Source organism: Prinia subflava, chromosome 17 (assembly GCF_021018805.1).
Source record: "Prinia subflava isolate CZ2003 ecotype Zambia chromosome 17, Cam_Psub_1.2, whole genome shotgun sequence".
Classification (NCBI taxonomy): domain Eukaryota; kingdom Metazoa; phylum Chordata; class Aves; order Passeriformes; family Cisticolidae; genus Prinia; species Prinia subflava.
In genome coordinates this window covers 12,278,149-12,298,386 of record NC_086263.1, presented here as the reverse complement: position 1 = coordinate 12,298,386, position 20,238 = coordinate 12,278,149, and the positions used below count along the sequence as shown (strand labels likewise).

The 20,238-nt window shown below is 48.4% G+C and overlaps 1 protein-coding gene across 2 annotated transcripts; it reads right to left on the bottom strand.

The window, feature by feature from the left end:
* Positions 1 to 11,917: 11,917 nt before the first annotated feature.
* Positions 11,918 to 20,201, bottom strand: BRAT1 (BRCA1 associated ATM activator 1). Of its 2 annotated transcripts, none has more exons than XM_063414000.1 (13): positions 20,006 to 20,201; positions 19,555 to 19,709; positions 18,359 to 18,506; positions 17,157 to 17,541; positions 16,949 to 17,068; positions 16,408 to 16,499; positions 16,042 to 16,160; positions 15,386 to 15,572; positions 15,181 to 15,254; positions 14,516 to 14,618; positions 14,158 to 14,256; positions 12,999 to 13,177; positions 11,918 to 12,808 (listed from the first exon to the last, which is right to left on the bottom strand). In XM_063414000.1, the coding sequence occupies exons 1-13, from the start codon at positions 20,181 to 20,183 to the stop codon at positions 12,083 to 12,085; spliced, it is 2,565 nt and encodes an 854-aa protein (XP_063270070.1). In that variant the 5' UTR covers positions 20,184 to 20,201; the 3' UTR covers positions 11,918 to 12,082. The 2 variants fall into 2 exon arrangements, with proteins under 2 accessions (XP_063270070.1, XP_063270071.1); XM_063414001.1 differs by having other exon boundaries at positions 18,359 to 18,503.
* Between the last annotated feature and the right edge of the window lie 37 nt (positions 20,202 to 20,238).

Here is a 20,238-nt window from a genome sequence, read left to right as displayed (position 1 = left end):
ACATTAAAGGAGTGCATCTCTGTTCCCATTTCTTCATGGCTTCATTTAGTCTGCCTTTCATGTTTTGATCCTCTTCGGTGCTTTGATCCCTCATTTCTGCCATCCCTGGATGGGAGGAAAAAGGAAACGCCCTGGCTGGGACCCAAGCATGTCCCTAAGTGACATAAACTGAAATTAGGGGAAAAACAGTATTTCACAGCCTCAGGAGCTGTAGCAGTGCTGGCAGCCCAAATGCCATCTGCACTCCCAGAACAACCACAGGCCTTGCTAGGGCCAGCAGAATGTCCTGCTGGAGTCGTGGTGGCCACAGGAGTGGATGGGTGACCACGTGCCATGCTGCAGGATTAGCCAGCACCACGATGAGACCATCCCTGCTGCAGCCTGCGTGCCTGGGACCTGCATTGCTCTGAAGGCACTGGCAGCATCACTGGTGAAAAATTGCCCTAATTTGCTGCTCTCATAATCAGGCCAAGGCGAAGCAGCAGCTTCTCCTGGCAGCAGAGGCTGCTCGTGAATCTTCCTTGTGGGAAACCTTCCAGAGATTCAGAGTGTGGGAAGGGCAGGAGGGAATTCTGAGGCCTTGCAATAGTATCTTCTTCCACTTCAGCTGCTACCCAGAGCACAGGAGATGCCCTCTGTGCTGTTTTAATTGGTTGCTGCTTGTAATGAGACTTTATTTGTATTAATTACTTAAATTATATATTTATTAGTTGCTCTGAGTACACCATCAACATGTTTAGAACCACAACAAGCCTCAAAGAGTCAGCTCCTACACGAGGAAGCTGTGAACTGAAAAAACAAATGCACTGATACAGTGTGCTCCCAAAATGCACAATTATTTTTTTGTTAAACCTATTGTAAACTTAATAAATCGTAGCTGGCTTAGCTGCCAGCCCACTGACTGACCAGCACAGGTAAACAGGACTGGTGTTGTCATTAAATGTTCTCCTAATGATGCATTTCTCCTGGGCAGACACAGGAGGAGGTGGGCAGTGAGGGAGATGGAGGGACAGTGATGAGGAAACAGCCACACAGTCACTCTGTGAATTTTTAGGAGGCAAGGAGTTTTAGTAAGAGAGGATCAGTAGAAAAGGAAGGGAAAAGGGAGCAGGAGGGCGTCAAAACTCAGATGAGAAGACAACCAGGAGTTGGAGAGAGCAGTCAGTGAGAGGGATGGGGATTTTGGGCTGTGGAGGGAGCGCAAGGGCGCCGGGACAGCTGCACCCAGCACTGGCTCAGCTGCGACTGGAGCTGCTCACAGCACGGACGTGATGCTCACCACAAGTGCCCTTTATGTGCAGTGATCAGCAGCAGCCACCATTCTGCTCTGAAATCAATTGTTTGTGCAGAGCTGAGTTTCCTGGAGTGGCCACGAGCTGTGTCCTCCTCACGGGAGGATGTAAAACACAGGGCACGTGCCTTGGGCTGGTGAGGGCAGGAAACTTCACGGGGCAGCACATCCTCAGGGAGAGGCAGAATGAGAAAAATCCCAAAACTGCTGCCTGAGACTGGAATTTAGACAACTGTAGCTGTTTAGCTGAAGAAAGTTGTATAGATACAGAAATAGCTCCATGGGGAGAAAAGGCAGGTACCCACAAGCTGTGTAAGGCAGAGAGATGAGGCAGCCCAAACCCACAGCTGCAGGCTGAAGCCAGACTGATTGAAATGAGAAAATAAGCATTAATTTTTTTAAAGAATGAAGTTGATTAGCTGCTGGAACAAATTACTGAGGAAAGTGAAAGTCTTCCCATGCAATAGTGTTTTCTATTCAAGATAAGATGCCTTTCCCCAAGTGGGCTTCAGCCAAGCACATGTTCCTGTGTTCAGCAGAGCAAGGATAGGGTGAAATGTGGTGGCCTCTGCTCTGAGAAGGTGAAGAGTAGAATTGGTGGCCCCACCTTGATTTTAGGAAATGAACTGAAGGCTGTGCTCTTGGCATGGATTTCTGAATCCCTCCTGGATGGTGCTCCCAATTTCAGTTTGTGCTGCTACCACAAAGCATCAATGCACACAAAGCTGTCTGAAAGTCTGGACTTCAGCAGCAGCCCAGAGAGAGCAGAGTGGGCTCAGCTCGTGTTGTCTCTGCTGGGCAGTCACAAAACCCTGACCTATTTTTGGGCAGCACTGTAGAACCACCAGCAGCTGCTTTGGTGCTGGTCCTAAAGCAGTTGCAGCCACATCTGTCTCACCTTGGGACTGTGTTGTGCACAAGGAGGAGAATCAGGGAATGCCCACACATAAAAAGTGAAGAACCCAACCTCATGTTGCTGCTTCTATGGAAATGAGTAAAGTACAAAATTTGCTGGGAGGAACAGGCTCAAAATCAAAGGGTGAGATCTCCTACATGTTAATGGTGATGGGAAGGAGGAGGAACAGGACTGACAGGTTTGCACAGGAGATTGAGGGTTCCCATCCTGGGAGGTGCTGGCAGGATGTGGCACGGACCTGTCTGGGGTCAGGGTCACTCCCTTTGCTAGCTGAAGGTCTGCTGATGTGGTTCTGGTAGAGAGTCTGAGGCAAGAGAGGAGTTATGGAAGTGGATTTCACCTTGAACTGGAGAGCCTGAGGGACCTCATCTGACAAGCCCACAGGAGGTTTCTGCTTCCTCACTGAAATCAGTGGATTTGGCTCCCTGCCACACATCAGAGGATGTGATGGGGGGTGAAATGTTCCTTGTCTCCTCCAGTGGTACCATGAAAATGCAGTGCATTGTGCTGGTGCTGAGGAAGGCCCCTCCTTTGCCCAGCTGCTGCCCTGCATTGGGCAGTGCCATCCCAGCCGTGTGCCAGGACCTGCCCTGCCCCATCCAAAATCCTCCTGCAGGCGTGGCTGGGCAGCTCTGAGTGTGGCACTGGGGGATGTCCACGATTCCCCTGGGACTGGCAGCAGGGAACAGCTCCCTTCCCTCTGCAGGGGTGGCAGGAGAGGAGCAGAGAGCAGCAGGCACCTGCTGGGGGCTGATGGAGTGGGGACATCGGTGTCCCTAAGGCAGAGCCAGACACCAAAACTGTCCCTCTGTGCTGTGTCCTGGCACAGTCCAGGCTGTGCTGGCAGCTCAGGGAGGAGCTTTAATGAAAACAAATGTTTGGCTGGTGTTGCTGGAGTGCCAGAGGCTTCAAGGAGCAGAGAGAGAGCCCAGCCCCTTTGATGAGTGAGTGCAATCTGCTGCCACAGCTGATGCTGGAGGAGAAGATAGCAGAGAGCAGCTCTGGAGTGAAGATGAAAATACTGGGCAGAAGATCTGTGGGTGGATGAAAGGGAGCCATTTATTTGCAAATAAGTTGCTAGATCAGGCTTCATGTGCATCTGGGCAGCTTCTAATGCTCTGGGCTTACTCAGAGCTGAGAGTTTTGACTGGAGTTGGAGGCTCTTGATCCATCAGCCCACACGTGTGGGCAGCAGCTGGTCCAAGTCTGTCTTGTGCCAATCCAAGGAAAATTTGAGGGTCTTCTTCACTTTTTACCATTGATTTTGTGTCTCTCTGTGGGAAGTCAGCGTGGCTGCTCCATGATTCATTCCCATGAGGAAGCATGATGGCAGGTCCCCAGATGGTTGCAGAGGCAGAAGAGGGGGCAGAGATGTATTTTTACAGCCAGGAGAATGCAACTTCAGTGTACAAATTTGGCCCAGCTTAGAAGATCTGGGGAATATACAGAATGATTATTTATTTATTTTCACAATTGTCTTCCTCTTGGCTCCTGATAAGGATTTAGGAACACTGAGGAGGCTGCTGCCTGAGCAATCCATCCCAGGATTTAAACTCAGCCTGGTATCTGATCTGTGTATTCCCTGGGATTCAGCAGAGTCCACTTATTGAGCCCAGCAGAAATAGCTTTTTGCTTCCTGGTTTCAGAGGAGGTGTTAAGTAGGACATAGATAAATTTGGGGATATTAGTAAGGGAAGAAGGGCAGCTATTTCTTTTGAAATAAATCTTTGATAATAGATCTTTGGGCAGAGAACTGTGAAGAGCAGCCCTTTGCAGAGAGCTGGAGAATGAGACATTTGCAGTTAGGAAACTTTCTGATTCCAATAAATTATTGGGCAGAAATGGATGTTTGGGAGCATTTCAAGTTTCTGTACATGCAGCCCTGCCTGGCACTGAGTCCTGCAGTGTTTCAGCTCAGGGAGTGTCCTGCTGATGTCACCAGTTCAGGGCTGGGTCGTGTCCTGCACTGACATCTCAGTGTACAGAATGTGGGGACTGCTGTGTGACAGTGCAGGTGGAGAGGGTTTTGGTGGCACCCCAGTTTTAAGGTTTCTCAGAGTTTTCCCTGAGTTTTCCCTGAGATGTAGAGACATCAAGTTTCACATGGTCTCTAACCTGAAACAGCTCTCCCCACAGAAGGGGGGAGGTCTGTGGCTGAGCCCTGCAATGCTCTGAGTAATTAAAACACTGCAGGGAGATGAAACACGAGATGGAGAGCAGAGATAGCTGGAGGCATTGAGCAACAGAAGCGTTTTCAATATTTTGCTGCAGAGGTGACTGGAGAGTTTGCCTTGTGCTGTCCTTTGCCAGGTGGACACAGCAGTGACCAGGAAGCTCTGGATGCCAGGACAGGTGTGGGCACTGACCCGAGGGGAAGCACAGGGCTGCAGGGCCTTGATCAGAGCCCATCTCCGTGTCCCGTTGGGCTGATGCATGGCTGGGATTTTTGGCTCAGGAACTGACCACAGCCCAGCCTGCTCTGGGCTGGGAGAGGATCCCTGCGCCTGGTGACGCCACAAAGGCGGCCAAAGGCCAAGTGCTGTCACTGGAAACCAACTGTGAATTAACACACAGGGTGTGATTAATGTGCTTTTTAAATGCATTCATGTCCTGTCGCACTGGCTGCGGCTCTGGTGTCACATTTGGTGTTCTCAGAACATTTATTAGCCTTACAGATCCCTTGATTATTGCTTTCTCTTTTATAATTAAGCCATGAAACTCAGCGTGGTGCAGCTTATGCAGCATTAATTCATGGCTGGCGTATTCTGCCTGTGCCCTAGGATAATGCTGGCAGCTGGATTGCTCTCTGCACAGTTGCTATTCTGAAATTTTTTAATATGATTACAAAAATCACATTGTGCTTGCATATGGGCAGCTCAGGGCTCTGCCCCGAGCAGTGAGGTGTGGTCTGACTTCTCCAAGAGCAGAATCTGAGCCCCCAGCAGTGCTGGCAGAAGGGGTTTCCCCTGCCCTGGGGGCTGGCTCCAGGTGGATGCTGTCAGCTCTGCTCCCCTGCAAATGCAGCCCCATGTGCCCTCCACTCCCTGCTCACCCTTCCTAGGCCATGCCTGTGGAAATGTGAGTCTTGTAAATGAGTTCTGTTTCACTCCTTTTTGTCCTCCTTTTCCTCATGTGAGAGTTAAGTAGAATTCAGGATTTCCTGCGAGGCTGCAGCTCCACGGCCCCTTTCTGTCAGCAGCAGCTGCCGTGGATGTCTGAATAGTTTTCCTCCTGGCTGGTTGCTCCTGCCCCCAGAACAACAGTTTAACAGTTTGTGTGGCCATGTGGTGAGCTGAAAAGGGAACAAAAATAGATTAAACATGTCTGTTTTGCTTAATTTTTTTATTTTCCCTCTCCTGGGAACTAGTTGTAGGAGTGACTGCACTGGAGGAATTGGAGCTCAGAGCTACTGGGAGGGAAATCACTGGAATGACACAGACACAGTGGCCCAGCCACTACTGGCCCAGAGGCAGCAGTTTGGATGCAGAATTCATGAGGTCTTTGCTGGACTGGGTGTTGGGCCATTCTCTGTTTGCTTTGGGTAAATCCAAGCAGCTTTGTGGCCTCCTCTGAGGCGTGAGCTGCAGCACAGGCTGGGCACTGATGGGCTCCAGCAGCTCTGCCCACATGGCTCTGGTCTCCTGGCAGCCCTACCAAATATCAGCTATGGGGACAAAGTGCCAGCAACTGCAGAGCAGTCCTGGCAGTGTCCCCACGTGCCCTTCATGGGCCACAGATTCCACAGGGGAACAGCAGTTCCACTCTGCTGTGTCAGTGACACACGGACCCACACTGCTCAGGGTATTGATTACTGCTCTTCACACCATTCCTGGAGAGACCTGACTGCTGAGCATCTCAAAGCTTCCGTCTCAAAAAACGGTGCCAAGCCCTCCGTGCAGGATGCAAAGCTGTAGTGCAGAAACTCTTTGAGCTCAGACGTTTCCATGGAGATGAATCTTTGATCTCGCTGAAATAAATAAAGGGCGGGGAAGATGCTCCCAAACTAGGGAGGAAGGCAAGGCTGATCCCTACGGGGCAGAAGCTCTCAACAGGAATTAGGGTGACAGGAGGCTTCTCTGTGATCCCCTCCCGATGCCACGGCTGTGGTGGCAGGCAGGCTGAGCTGTGTGCCCGCCAGCTCACGTGGAGGACGTGCCTTCCATGCAGCCAGACAGACACTCTGCACCGTGGAGCTGCTGGTTCAGTGCTGCTGGAGAGGCAGGCCTCTGTCTGAGCTGCAATATTCACCCCGTGAATATTGGATTTGGAGAGCAGAGACACAGAGGTTTAACACCAGTGAGAGGCACGCTGCTTTTCTTGATGTGGTGAAGCGATCTGAGCAATGAGAGCAGCCAGGAAAGTGCTCTGTTTACACATAAAATATAGAGGGGAAAAACCAAATCACATTTTACTCTGGTGTAATGTGCAAAATAGGAGTGTTTACTGTGCTGCAGTGGAGATAGTGCCCAAAGGCAGCAGCCAGGCTGGCTTCACCCACACTGGTGAGCTGTGACCACACCACACTCGTGTTCTCTTGGAGCTGTCGGCAGGATCTGTTCCTGCTGGCACTGGAAATGGAGTGGATAGAGCAGCAGAGGGTTCATTAGGAAGGTGTAATTAGCAGAGCTGCCGCTCGGGGTCAGGAGTCAGGTCAGGAGCCCTGGCAGGGCTCCCCTTTGTGCCTTGCTGGACCTCAGGCTCCTGAACGACTCAACCATCATTTCATGTGATTTTAAATGTACAGTTTAAATACTTTATTTATGAGGATAAATTCATTTACAGCTCTGAAATCTTATTGTCTTTCCCAAATACTGCAGAAAGCTTCAGCGTTGAACAAAGCCCACAGGTTCCCTATGGAAGCCAACAAGTGGGGATTTTGTTGATTTTGTTGTTTTGCATGACCCTCACTGAAAATACTGTCACTGCTCTCTGTTTTCAGAATTGGGCCATTTAACTGAGAAAGCCATGTTGTCTTATGCACTGCTTCACTGGCAAGAAAATATGTTGAAAGAGCATGCAATATTAAAGGTATTTTGAATCAAATTCACTTCAACTGGTTTTAGTGGAAGATTTAGCCTTGTTTTCACAGGGCTCTTTGTCAGAACCTGAAGCACAGAATACTCTGTTGGGTCAAAGCTAAGATTACTAGACAGCAGTGAAAACAGCATTTTTATCCTCAATTACATGGACAAGCCAGGATTGCTGTGCATCCACAGCTGTTTGTCTCAGGGCTGTGATGGATGCTGTCACTTAGCAACCGCTGGCATTTGTGCTTTAACTGCAGCTTTTTTGTTGTTGGCTCCTAATGAGAGTTGTAATCACGAGATCAGTCCCATCCAAGGTGTTTGTTATGGAGAGTGATGGGTTTGGGGACTCACCTGTGCCCCAGCCTGCAAGGGCTGAATCAGAAGGATTCATGTGATGGCTCCTGCAGCTCAATAAGGGTTTGTTCAGAGGCTGCCTTGGCTGGCCAAGCCCTGTTTCAAGATGTCCAGGCTGCATTCACCATCTGCCAGGCGTGGCTCAGTGCTGGTCACAGCCCAGCCCAGGAGCTGCTCTGAGTTCAGAGGAGGGACCAGCCTGGGCAAGCCTGGGTGTCCCTGCACAGCAGCAGATCCTGCTCCCTTCTGCTCAGCCAGCCTGGGAGCCCAGGGAATGCGAGGTCAGTGGAGACTGGAAATGTGAGGAGTGAAGGACAATGAGAGGGGAGAAGTGAAGATTGAAGGGCTCTGCCTCTTGTGGGTAATGCCCCTGCACTGATAATGAGGAAAAAGGGTCAGACCTAAGACAATTCAAGCTCTAACACTCTCCAGGAACTGGTGAAGGTCGTGGTTTAACACCTGCTCTGATCTGATCTAACCAAGAAATGTCTCTCAAAGAGGTGGGTGCGCCCTCTGTGCCAGACACTGGGTTCCTGCCTGGCATGGAGGTAAACAACCAGGCAAGTGGGGAGTTCCTTGGTTTGGAGGGGTTTGTTTTGGAGGCAGAGGTGTGAAAGGTATCTTTGCAGGCCTGTTACATGTGCATTATTATGTAAATAAACACTTCCAGCTGGTGTGCTCTGAGCAGAGAGTGGGTACTGGTACCACGGATAGAAACACATCTTTCTTTTATTTCATTTTGCTCGAGCTGAAGTTGTGTAATTGCACCTGTAGCTCTGCAGGGACCCTTGCTGAGGGCTGCTCACCCCCTTCCTTCGGGGGGATTTAGGAGAGCCCCAGGATGTGTTTCCTTACACTTGCACATCCTCAGCTCTGCTCTGCCTTGTCCAGATGAGCACACAGCTCCTTCACATCCCATTTCTCCCAGTGCTGGCTCCAAGGTTAAAGGCAGGACCTGCTCTGCCTCTGGAGCTGGCACAGGCTCAGGTCTGGCCCTGCTCAAGTGATGTTTTATTTCTCAGCAGAAGACAAAACCCACTACTCCGAGGGGAAATGACACAGACCACAGAGCTGCTGCTACTGCCACATTTTCCTATTGTAAATTGTTGAGATCTTCTGCAGTGAAGCTGTTTGAGTTCCTCTCTAATGCACACTGGTTTTCAGAAGCCCTGATGAATATGTATTGAAAGGTAGAGCAAATTTTATCAGAGGAGGAGAGAAGGAATTGCATAGATGTGCACAAATTGATCTGTAATCACAGATCATGTATATCTAAGCTGAAGCAACAGCCCTAGACATTTATGGCCCATTTTTGACTAAGTTGTGCAATTAGAGTAATTAGGCAAAGAATATTCTTTGTATTGTAAATGTCTAGTGTATTAAACCAGAAAATTAACAGCCATTCCTTTGGCAGCTTTCATAAAGCCATTGCTAGAGTAGGGCTGAGCCAAAGATGCTTATTCTCCCTGGTGCCTGAGTGTGAGCAGTGAAAGGATAAATCCTTTTCTTCAGAGCTTTGCTGAAATGCTGAAAGCAGCTCTAGGAATTTCCTACCTGTGTACAGATCAGACAACACAACATTGCCCCAGTGCAGATAAAGAGCTGAAATGAGCCTTGAAATTTTCCTCTTTCACAGCATCAGCCACCAGAGAGACAAATTTTTTTAAGCTGTGATGGTTTTTGTCAATACCACCTGTATTTCTCCTGCTGGCCATTCACAGCCTACTTAAAACCAGAGGACAGTCCTGAGCCTCGTGTCCTCCTGCACTGCTGCCCATGCCTGGCCACAGCCTCTGCCAGGATCAGCTCTGTGGGTGTTGGAAAAACTCTCAGTGGTGCCTGCCTCCTGCAGAAACCAAACACAGCTACAGCTCTGATGGGGTGAGCGCTGCAGTTCCCAGAGAAATCCATCCCAAAATGCCCATAGGAGCAGGCCCAGCAGCCCCTCCCTCTCTGTGCTGTGTGACAGAGTGAGCTGGTGGCTGGAGGGACAGATGTTGTTGAGCTGTGAAGTGGTTAAATAACAATTTATTTGGCATTTGCTGAAGTGAGTGCTCAGGATGCACCTGGGGGCAGCCAGGGCTGCTCAGGGCTGTCTCCTTGGGAGCCAAGCCACCACCACAGCTCCTTGGCAAGACAGCACACAGAGTAATTCTTAACCCAGCAGGAAGCTCTGTGGCTGGGATGAGGATCTTGTAGAGCTGCAGAAAAAGCTTGGGAGGGTAAGAAGTGGGTTTAAAGTCAGTTGTGAGTGTAAGAAGTGGGGTAGGGCTTGTATGGGTGAGGTGTGTGAGGATGGGCATCCTAGAGAGGGTAACCCAGCCTGAGGGGTGATCCACGTCAGCACCTGCTGCTGTGTGCTCATAAACTTGGTAGCTAAAATTTCCAGCTCAAAACTCTCACCCCCTTGTTTTCTGTAGAAAGAGTTGTGAAATTTTTAGTTTGTTTTCACCTTTTTCACCTCCCTTAACCTCTCCAGGCCTGGGCATTTGTTCCACACACTGCCCAGATGTCTGTGACCCCTGCTGCTCCTCCCAGCTGTCAGGGGCAGGATGGCAGTGCCAGCACCTCGGTGTCAGAGGGACTCCACTGCCCCTGGAGCAGCAGAGAAAACAAAAGGCAAAGCAGGGAGCTCAGACAGGACAGAAATACACAGTCAGCACTGGCACAGGGTTGTGGAGGTGGAGACATGTTTTTAATGAAAGAGGAAACAAGTCCTTAGTACCTCTTCTAAAGATAAGGAGCCCCCCAGCTTGTACATTTGTTTTTTGGTGTACAAGGGTATAAACACGATTTTGGACTGCAATTAGGAAAATGCTACAAACATAATGTCACCCTCACCCCAGCTGATTAAAAATAAAAAAATAGTTCCATGAAAAATTAATAGGTCTGGGAGTTGAGAGACCTTGGTAATAAGCAGTGAGTTTTCCTTCTGTAACAACTCACTTTTTCAATTTGCTGATATCTGAATAACTCCTTGGAGTCTCCTAAACTGCACAGCCCTGAAATGACAAGAATTCATTCCAGTGCTGAACAGGAGGGAGGTGTTCACCCAGCAACCTGCTGGGGGCTCTCCTGGAGCACAGCTGACCTGCTGTCAACACAGAATGCTGCTTTTGGAGCTGCAGTGCCTTCCCTGGACAGGACTGCTGGAACAATCACCCCACACTTCGCTAAAAGCAAATCCCTGCTCTCTCACTAACCCTTTCTATTTCTGAGATGAACATAGTGGCAGGAAAAGGCCTGGATTTTAGTATTTTCTGTCTTCTTCCAGGTGTAGACCCAGCTCAGGTGGAATGGTGTGTCAGAAGCAGAGCTATTCTCTCCTAAAAACAGCTGCTGGTACAAAACCCAAGGGCTCTGTCACACATAAAGCTTGAACAGAGCAATAGGTAAGTGTGCTGCTTTCCTCAAAAGGCACAGAGCAAACCTTCAGCCTCAGCAGCAAGAGATCCAAACCAATCTCAGTGCACTGTGCTGCTGCAGGGAGGGGATTGCACAAGTCCTCTCACTGCTTTAGATGCTACAGCCTGCACTGCCCCAAAACCAGAGTCCTGTTCCTGCCCCTCCCCAGGCTGCAGGAGGATAAAGGATGCTCAGGAACACCTCAGTGCTGGGAAAGAACCCCCATGGTCTGATCTACTGCTGGAGTTACTGTTTGGTTTGAGTTTTTTCTAGGTTGCAGAAAGCTTCTTAGCACATGGCAAGATACTGGAGCAGGTTGCAAACTGCATTCTTCTCCAGGTTTTTAAAATACTGGCAATTTTTTCTCTCAGAAAATCATGTTGCCATTCACATTATGTCTGCTGGTTTCTAATTGTTACCAAAACTAATCACAGATCAAATTTATCTTGAAAAAGCTTTAAGGGGAAGTTTCTCTCAAAAGTTAGAAACTATTTGAGCACTTCAGGAATGGAAAATAGGAGCATTTGGGGAAAAAATCAGAATGGACTTGCTTCTGGCTCCAATTAAAACCAAAGTCAACATGCTGGTGTCACTGCTGAGATCAAACAAGTCTGTGATCTACAGGAGAAAATCTGTAATGCTAAGGATGATCAGCTTTTGACTCCTTAAATGCCACCTTCTGCTCTAGACCTCCAAATGCACAGGGGAAGCTGAGACCTCTGTTTTTAGAATAAATACAGAAAGGTCAAAACAAATGTCCCTTAAAACCAGTCTCCATCAGTTTTAGCTACTCTGGCTCTAAAAGGAGCCTGTAACAGCTTGTTTTCAGACACTCTTTTGTTTTTTTAAATGCTTCCTCATGCAGGCATGGTCTGGTGCTTTCTTAAAAGACAACAACTTTAAAAAAAAAAGAATAAATGCCATTCTTAATGTTTTTTTTTATTTTGAAAAACAACAGTTCATTGGAAACTTAAAAAAAATACATCAGTATTAAAGCAAAGATTTTCTAACCCATTTAACAGCTAACAAAACCATCCTTCTCCTTCAGAAAACTGCTTAAGCACTGCTCCCTCACAGCAAAAGCTGTGTTCAGTAACAGTCAACTTCATTATCCTCTGTGGTGCCCACAGTAGCAAGGATGTCCTCTAAGAGGGACTGAGGGCTTTCCTCCACATGGTCACTGCTTTTGTTGAGCTCATCATGCAGCTCCAGTAAGTCTATTGCACCCAAAGCTAGCATCATGCTCTCTGCATCTTGGAAATCCACCCCAGCACCACCATCCGTGGGGAAGTTCTGAGCCACAGAACCCTGTCTCAGTGTCCTCTGTAACCAGGCAATGCCACGTCCTGCAGGTGAATCTTCAATCTCCAGGGGATTCTCCAAAGTACTCACGGGGTAGAAATGGCCTCTCAAGCCAACCAGCACGTCACAGGCTCTCTGCCCCACGGGTTTGTCACAGTCACACAGAGATCCAAACAGGAACCCAAACAGCTTTGCTCGACAGAACACCTGCAGCAGCTCCTTCTGAGGGCTGCAACTCGAGACTGCAGAGGAGACAGGAGCATAGGGACACTGGGAAAGCTGGCAAATGGTCTGGCTACAGAAAACTTCAACCAGCTCCAAACCACCAAGTCTGACTTCCCAGTCTAAGTCCCGCTGCACAGTCTGGATGACTCTGGAGACAAACTGCTCTGTGTCCTCCAGCTGGCCTGTGCAGCCTTCTCTCAGCCACTTGGTGAAGATGCTGATCACAGCCCTCCTAGGAAAGCCCTCCGAGTCTGTTGACAGGATTTCCTGAAGCTTTGCTACAATGCTCTAAATGCAAAAATACAAAAGAGAAAGCACAGTGAGGGGAGGAACTCACTAAGAAAGAACAGCAGAGGTGAAAAATCCTGTCATTACTGGTTGTGCAATCTGCCTGCACGAGCAGACAACTTAAGAAAGTTCTAAGCTGTACAGCAGTGAACTGATGGGAATTCTGCTCATGCAAAAAAGATTATCCTACCTCTTTGTTATACTGACTGCCTGTGACAGGTGACTCTGGAGCAAAGCAGGTAACCAGGGCCAGGTGTCCCATGGCAGTCACGGCGCTCGCTCGCACGTAGCTCTCCGGGTCCTCCAGCAGGTTTTCTGTGAGCCTCAGCACCTCTGAGGACAGCAGACACTGCCTGAACTGCTTCTGGGCTGTGAACAAGACAGCAATCCAACGGAGTGGGGCTTTATTCCCTCCCAGCATGAAGCTGTTTCCAGTGCAAACAGCCCTTTGCCTCACACAAGGATGGCCACTGCCTGCAGGGAGAGCTGCCAGGGAGAGGAGCTGCTGCAGGGACCAGGCAGATGTTCTGTGTCAGGCTCCCCCTCTCCCAGAAGCTTTTAGTCAAGCACTGACAGACACTGGAACTTGGAAAATTGCACTTCGAGTTGTTTCAGCAGCAAGAAAAAACTTCCCGTTTTAGCAGCAAGTGGGGACATGGCTCCAGCCTCGTAAAATTGATGCCTTTGCTTAAAGGAGGAAAAAATAGTCTTCCTTTCCTGTTTTCAGGCATATGGCAGAGAAAACAAAAGTAACTCAGCACTGAGAGGGGCTGCAGGGTAAAGTGCTAGTGCAGCTGAGAATGCTGGATACCTCCTTTGTGACCTGGGGACAACAGCAGTCGACAACATTCCCTCCCTTCCAACACTGCAGAGCTACCATGGGAAAGTCAGCACTGCCTCAGTGCTACCTGCTGCAAAGCCTGAGCCAGCAGCAAAGAACATCAGTAATTAACCCCAAGCATATAAGGCAGGTCTAGGCTTTTAGCCTCCTCAAGTCCAGCCCCAAGCCTGCTGAAAGAAACCAGACTCCAGTGCAGAGCAAACTGAAAACCAGAAAGGATTATCTGCCATAAGCACTGTCACCTGCCGTGACAGGCATGTCTCAACACCCCTCAGTTTAACTCACCAAAACTGGCAGGTACAGCAATCTGAGTTCAACAGAAAAAGCAGTGGAAGTTTATTATTGTTATTGTCAGGTTTTGATCATGATCTGGAGTAAATATCTTGACACTTCCTTCTTTTCTCAGCCCTCCAGTTACAGGTCAGAAGATGCCTCACCAGCCCGACTGACTTTCACAGCATTAAGAGAAATACTCCTCAAATCTGAACGGGTAAATCTTTGCACCTACCTCTCAAGCACTTAACCATGGCAGTGAGGAACTCCAGGGAAGAATCCCTTACTTCCCAGCAAGGACTGCACAGACGTTTCTGCAGCACCACAAACACATCTGTAAAAGGCAAGTGACAAACCTGAGTGGACACGAAAGGCAACAAGCCCTACTGAAGCACTCCCTGTACAACCTCTACACCACTTCCTCTGATACAATCCCTTTTGCTGCTGCTGTGTGCCTCTCCCAGAGTTCTGCAAAGCACTGTTTGGGCAGCTAAACCTAAATTCAACATAACTGTGAACAAGTGAATCCAGTGCTTTGAGCAGGAGTAGATTTCACGTGTGCCACCAGCTGCTGTTTGTCCCAGCTTCTTTACCTTCCAGAATCTTCTCAGGTTGTTGCCACTGGCTGTTGGAGCAGGACAGCTCTTGCAATCGCACCAACCACTTGGATGTAGCTTGAAAGGTTTTCTTTAGAACCTGAAGCAAAGCAAAGCAGATGGACTTTACTACAGGAGGAGGCAGAGTTGCCTTTATGCCTTTAAAGTAAAATTCATTTTAGCCTCAAACTTACAGAGAAATTCTCAGAGTAAACAAGTGCATATGCCTCGTTACTAAGAAGCCAGACACAAATAAATGGTGCTTAAATATCATTTTTAAAAACACCTAAAAATCCCTGTGTTCAATTTAGGATTACAAATTTCTAGTACCTCCAGCTTTGGATTCGCAGCTGCCATCAGAGTCATGCAAACAAAACAAAGCAAAAAACCAAATCCCCTTAATAAAAAGAATTCAGTACTTTGTGATCATGTCAAGTTGAGTATGTCAGTGCTACTCTCAGACAGGACAGCTCCTGTCTTCTCAAGAACTCTCAATGTACTGGTCAGTTCCTTGCTCATTACAATTTTAGCTATTTTCTGCAGGCCACCCAGCACAAGACAAGTGTCCTGCATATTCTAATACAAAGTGTGCTAAGAAACAACTGCAGTCAGACCCCTTCTCAAGGGCAAGCTAATAGATCTCTCCCTAGCTCTATACTCACAGTAGGGCTGGTGTTTGGACTCTGCAGATATGCCAGAAGGATATCAAATAGACTTCCTACGAGTGTGTCACAGTCTGAAACAGAGAAAACAAACCCAAAGGATCAATACTGAGAGCTGGGGCACCCAAATCCCTGCTGAAATACAGAAAGACACGGAATTGTACTTGTAAAATTGTTTAGGATAAGAAAGCAAAGATTAACTCACCCTTTTCCTCTGAGAGTGCTGCAAGGACATCAAGAGCTGACTTTTGCACTCTGAAGCAGTTGATCAAATTCCGGCTCAGGGCGCTTCCCAGAGGAGAAGTGGGGCTCAGGAAGCCATTGCAGAGTTGTAGAATTGTCATGAGAGAGCGCAGCAGAGACACACAGGGTAAATCCACTCTTAAATGCTTCTAATGGGTGAGAAAGAAAAGAGTTTCCAGCAACAGTCTCAAGTACAGAGCAATTTTAAGTCAGAAGGCAGCAAAAATTGCAACTTCTAGTGGGTTCTTAAGGTATCATACTGTCAATAACTACAAATAAATTATATTTCCCTCTTCCAAGAACTGTTGCACAGATGGAAGGAGATTCTTCTCACTGCTTGGGAAAGCAGCTCAATTTGTGTTTCTTCTCAGGATCAATAGCTGCGATACAAGTAAGGTATGGTAACAAACCTCATCAAGACAAACCTAAAACTTAAGTCCCTCTTTAAGAGTCTCAGTATCCCTCTGTTTTTAGAGCCTGCTGTGCTAAATTTCCTTAAACTGTGGAAACCCTCACTGCCAATTCCTCTCCACCTTCTGTGGCCTGCAACCATCTTAACACTGTCTTCCAAAGACCAGTTTGATTCCCAGACTCTTTTTTTCCCTCTCTGAATGTTACCAGAGACAGCAGCTTCTCCAGGTGAGCCAGGGTCTGACACAGGAGACCAGCACAAGTTGTCTTGGAGGACAGAAGACTTTCAACAGTGCCAGGATCACTGACAGACTCATCCAGCAAACCTAGAGGACCAAGAAGGGAAGAGCTCAGGCCATCCATGAACAGAAAAGGCTGTGATTTTTAAAGTTAACCAAGATATTCAGGTGATGTAGATGAATATCCCTTCAAATGGAACTGGCAGTAGGATTTACCACAAACACTGCTACTGTCCTTGACTTCTCCTACTCTTTTTCCTCCAATTTTGTCTGCACGAGGCACTTAAAATACTGGCAAGCAGACTGGCCTCTAACTTTTCTGTCACAACTGTACCTGCAAATTCCAGAGGCTGGGAGGCTGCTCTCAAAATACAGTCCATTGGCTGAAGCAGAACAGTCAGTGCCTGAATCCTGACATCTTGTGGGCTTCAAGGAGGAAACAGCAGTTACCAACACAAGTAAACTTCAATTCCTTCCCAAACACCTGCCCCCAAATGCCGAGCAGGATAATGATTTTCATGCAGGCTTTTAAACAAGCCAGCAGTGACAGAGCAACAAAAGCAGTATCACAATTTGAGCCTTCTTCCAAGGTCCCCTTGCTAACGGAAAAGAAGAGGAGAAATGGCTCTGGAATTTAGAAGCAGCTTTATCAAGCTATGCAAATAGAGAGTGGGATTCTGTGTAAGGAGGCTGGGAGAGAGGCAACAAAAGAGTGTCCTTCTATTTTAGAACAAGAGTGTTACTTAGCCTGTAAATCAATATCTGTATGTGCTGTATTCATCTGATGATTTCCTGCTGCTTTTTTACTACCTAAAGGGGAATTATGGATCACAAACATCAGCATAGTGCAGAAATTTCATTGCATGCAGTCCTACCATTTGCAGAGCTTCAAAAGTCCCACTGCCAGGGGACCTGCTTGTACTGGGGTTAAGTGTTCCAGAGCAGAAGTCACTAGTGCCCAAAAGCTGCCTTCAGTGTCACGAAACACAGGGGATCTGAGAAGAGAGAAGTGTAAGTGTAACCAATCCCACGGTGGCAAACAGATCTGTCTCAGCACTCTCCAAGGTGCCAGAAGATCTTTACCGTGCCACGTTAAGCAGGAGATTGGCCAGCAGGGGCTGTGCTTGAACAGTCTCCTGCAGCAGAAAGGACTCAATTTGCTTTGCTATGTCTGACCAAAGGACTTCGGTCAATGCAGCATAACAACTGCCAAAGCAACTGGCAAACAAACTGCTCAGCAGCTTCAGGGACTGCTCGATGTGAGAGGCAGAGCTGGACTCGAGTGACTCGTGGATGTGCTTCACAATCATCTGGGCACACACTGGCCAGTCACAGTCCCTTGCACTGAGAGCTTTCGATGTCTCAGACTCCAGGGAGAAGGTGAGCACGTGCACCAGGAGCTGGCTGGCAGCTGAAGCCACAAACAGGCTGGGGTCCCCCTGCAGAGTGAAGATCACATCCATGCCTCCTGTGGGAAAACAAAACAAGTCACTGGAGGAACAAACAACCAATTATGACCTTAATTCAGGTACCACACAGTTTTAAATGGTGATGGTGGGGTTCTCTTATACTTTGTACTCTCTACTCAAAGTCAGCCAGTCCTTAAGAACAAGCAAACAGAAGAAGCAAACAGAATTGTTTTCAGATTCTCAGGGATTGAATAAGTCAGGATCAGACTTCAATGTAATATCAGGAGAGTTGACAGCACACTCAATGTGCATTTATGGACAGAGCCTGTACCATCTCTGGACATTACCAGCACAAAAAACATGAACAGCAGTATCAGTACCACCTTTCCATCACATGGACTGCAGCATGTGCTGCACTTTAACACCAACCCAGTCTTTCAGGCCCCTCTGTACATGGGAACTGAAGTTGGTGTTAACAGCAGAATTTACATACCTGCGTAACAACAACATGATTGCAAATGTGTGCAAGCACAAAGAGATAAATGAGCCTCTGCTTTGTTTTTCTGCACTAAAATCATGCTGAAATGTACCCTTTAGTTGGAGTTACAAAGAGGAATACAGATAACTCTTAATTTTATAAGGGAAACTTTATAAGATTCTTTCCCCTCTAAAAAGAACACCACCTACAGTGTTTGGAGAAAAAAAACAAATGCATAACTAACTTAACAAAAGTTAATGCTTAGCTAACTTAACCAACATCTTTCAGTGACTTGGGTGGTTTTGACGAATGGCTTATTTTAATCTTAAACAAACAAAGCCTCCCATCTGACAGGCAGGGGGACATGGCAGGGACATGGCAGCCCCAGCAGCACTCACCCGTGGAGCAGAGGAAGGGCAGGGCAGGCTGGTGGTGCAGCATGCTGTGCACGCCCTTGGCCCAGGCGCTGCGCACCGACGCGTCCTCCCACGCCGCACCGCCCCGCGGGCCCTCCCGGCCAAAGAGCCTCCCCAGCAGCTTCTCCTGCTGAGGCAGGGCAGAACACAGGGCAGACAGTCATAAAAGGGGCTGCTCTGGCCGAGCCAAGAGCATCAGTGCTGTAGTGAAACCTCCCCTTGTTAGAAGTATCACTAAAATGGGCAGTTTCCAAAATCTCGCAACATACGGGCACACCAGAGTGCTCCAAACCAAAACTGCTCTGTTTTCAGGTGCTAAGGGACAACTTATGTGTATCAGTTCCATTAAATTGCTTTATACACCTGTATAGCCCTGATTTCATGCCTGAGATGTTCTGGTTTGTGAAATTTCTTTCCTAGGCGATTTGTTGTAAACAAAAAGAGATATTTCGTTAATTATATCTTTGTTTTTCATTCCCTTTAGAGGAGGGATTTCTTAAGGCCCTCTAGTTTAACCAACGTAGTTAAAGAAGTGTTAACTTTGCTATCAAATCATATTGGTCTCTGTAAATAGTATATAAAAAATCATTTTGAATAAACCTCTCTTTTGTTGCCTTCTGAAAAATCACAGAGTGTGTCCTCTCTTTTGTTGCCTTCTGAAAAATCACAGAGTGTGTGTGATTTATTTCATGTCCTATAGTGACACATCTCTACCCTGAAGGAAGCCTTTAGGGTTTTGTACTAAAATGTATCCTGTTGCAGAAAGCACAGCTTTACAAAGCTCCGTTTTTGCAGGGAATCAGAAATTTCCTGTCAACCTGCTACCGAGGGAAAATGACATCTGTTAGTGCAGTTTAAATTGACAGGATCTGTCCTGGGGTACAGCACTGTGCAGTGACTGCTGTGGTGTTACCCCATGCACTCTTTGGACTAAAAATGGGAAGCACTGCACATCAGCATCCACATTCCTACTGTGGTGAGACAAGTGAGAAGCAGCTTTGGGTGAAAACTGATCAGGAATAGTGATTGTAGGACATTGCTGTCACTTTGTATCACTTTTGCTGAGTTGTTCCATGTAAGCCACAAATTCACTGATCAGAATCTGCACATTTTCAGGGGTTGTCCATGCAGAAGGAGGGGACAGACACACAGCAGCAGTCCCGGGGTGGCGGGCTCACCTGCAGGTGCTGGAAGCGGCTCTCGGAAGAGGCGAGGATGCCAGCCAGCTGCAGGGTGAAGGACAGGATGCTGGGGCTGGGATCCGGCAGGGCCAGCACGGAGGAGATGAGCTCTGTCAGACACGGGTTGTCCTGCACCAGCTCCACAGTGGGATCTGCCCGGGAGAGGCCAGAGATCAGCAGGTCACTGCCAGGACTGTCCTGTCTCAGCGAAGTGGTTCCCTGCCAGCTGCTAGAAGTGATGAATTCGCGTTCACCTGCAGCATTTCCAGGTGTCACAGCACCTCAGGTGGAGACGTCCACATCCCACCTGGCCATCTATTCCCGTGTCACCTGCTCTAGTGACCCTGCCCTGGCAGTGGGTGGCACTGGCTGATCCCCAGAGGTCCCTTCCAACCCGAACGATTCCGTGATGGAGCTCCGCTCCCCTCGGGCCAGCCCCGGCACTCACCGAACCACGTCAGGCTGCGGAACCAGTCCAGCAGCTTCTCCAGGCAGGTGTCGTCGAGGCCGGGCTGGCGCGGGTCGGCCAGGGCGGCGCACACGCCGGGCAGCAGCACGGCGCACTCGCGGGTCATGGCGAAGCGGCGGCGGGCCCGGGCCACGAACCGGGACTGGGGATCGCACATGGCCGGGGGAACCGGGACCCACCCCGGGACTTAAACCAGGACTTAAACCAGGAAC

Bases quoted from the DNA above. Each gene is read 5' to 3' on its own strand.
- BRAT1 (XM_063414000.1), bottom strand. From the start codon at position 20,183: ATGTGCGATCCCCAGTCCCGGTTCGTGGCCCGGGCCCGCCGCCGCTTC. The intron at 19,710-20,005 runs GTGAGTGCCGGG...TCTCCCGGGCAG, and splicing joins CCGCAGCCTGACGTGGTTCG to ATCCCACTGTGGAGCTGGTG. The intron at 17,542-18,358 runs GTGAGTGCTGCT...GTTTTCCCACAG, and splicing joins GCCCTTCCTCTGCTCCACGG to GAGGCATGGATGTGATCTTC.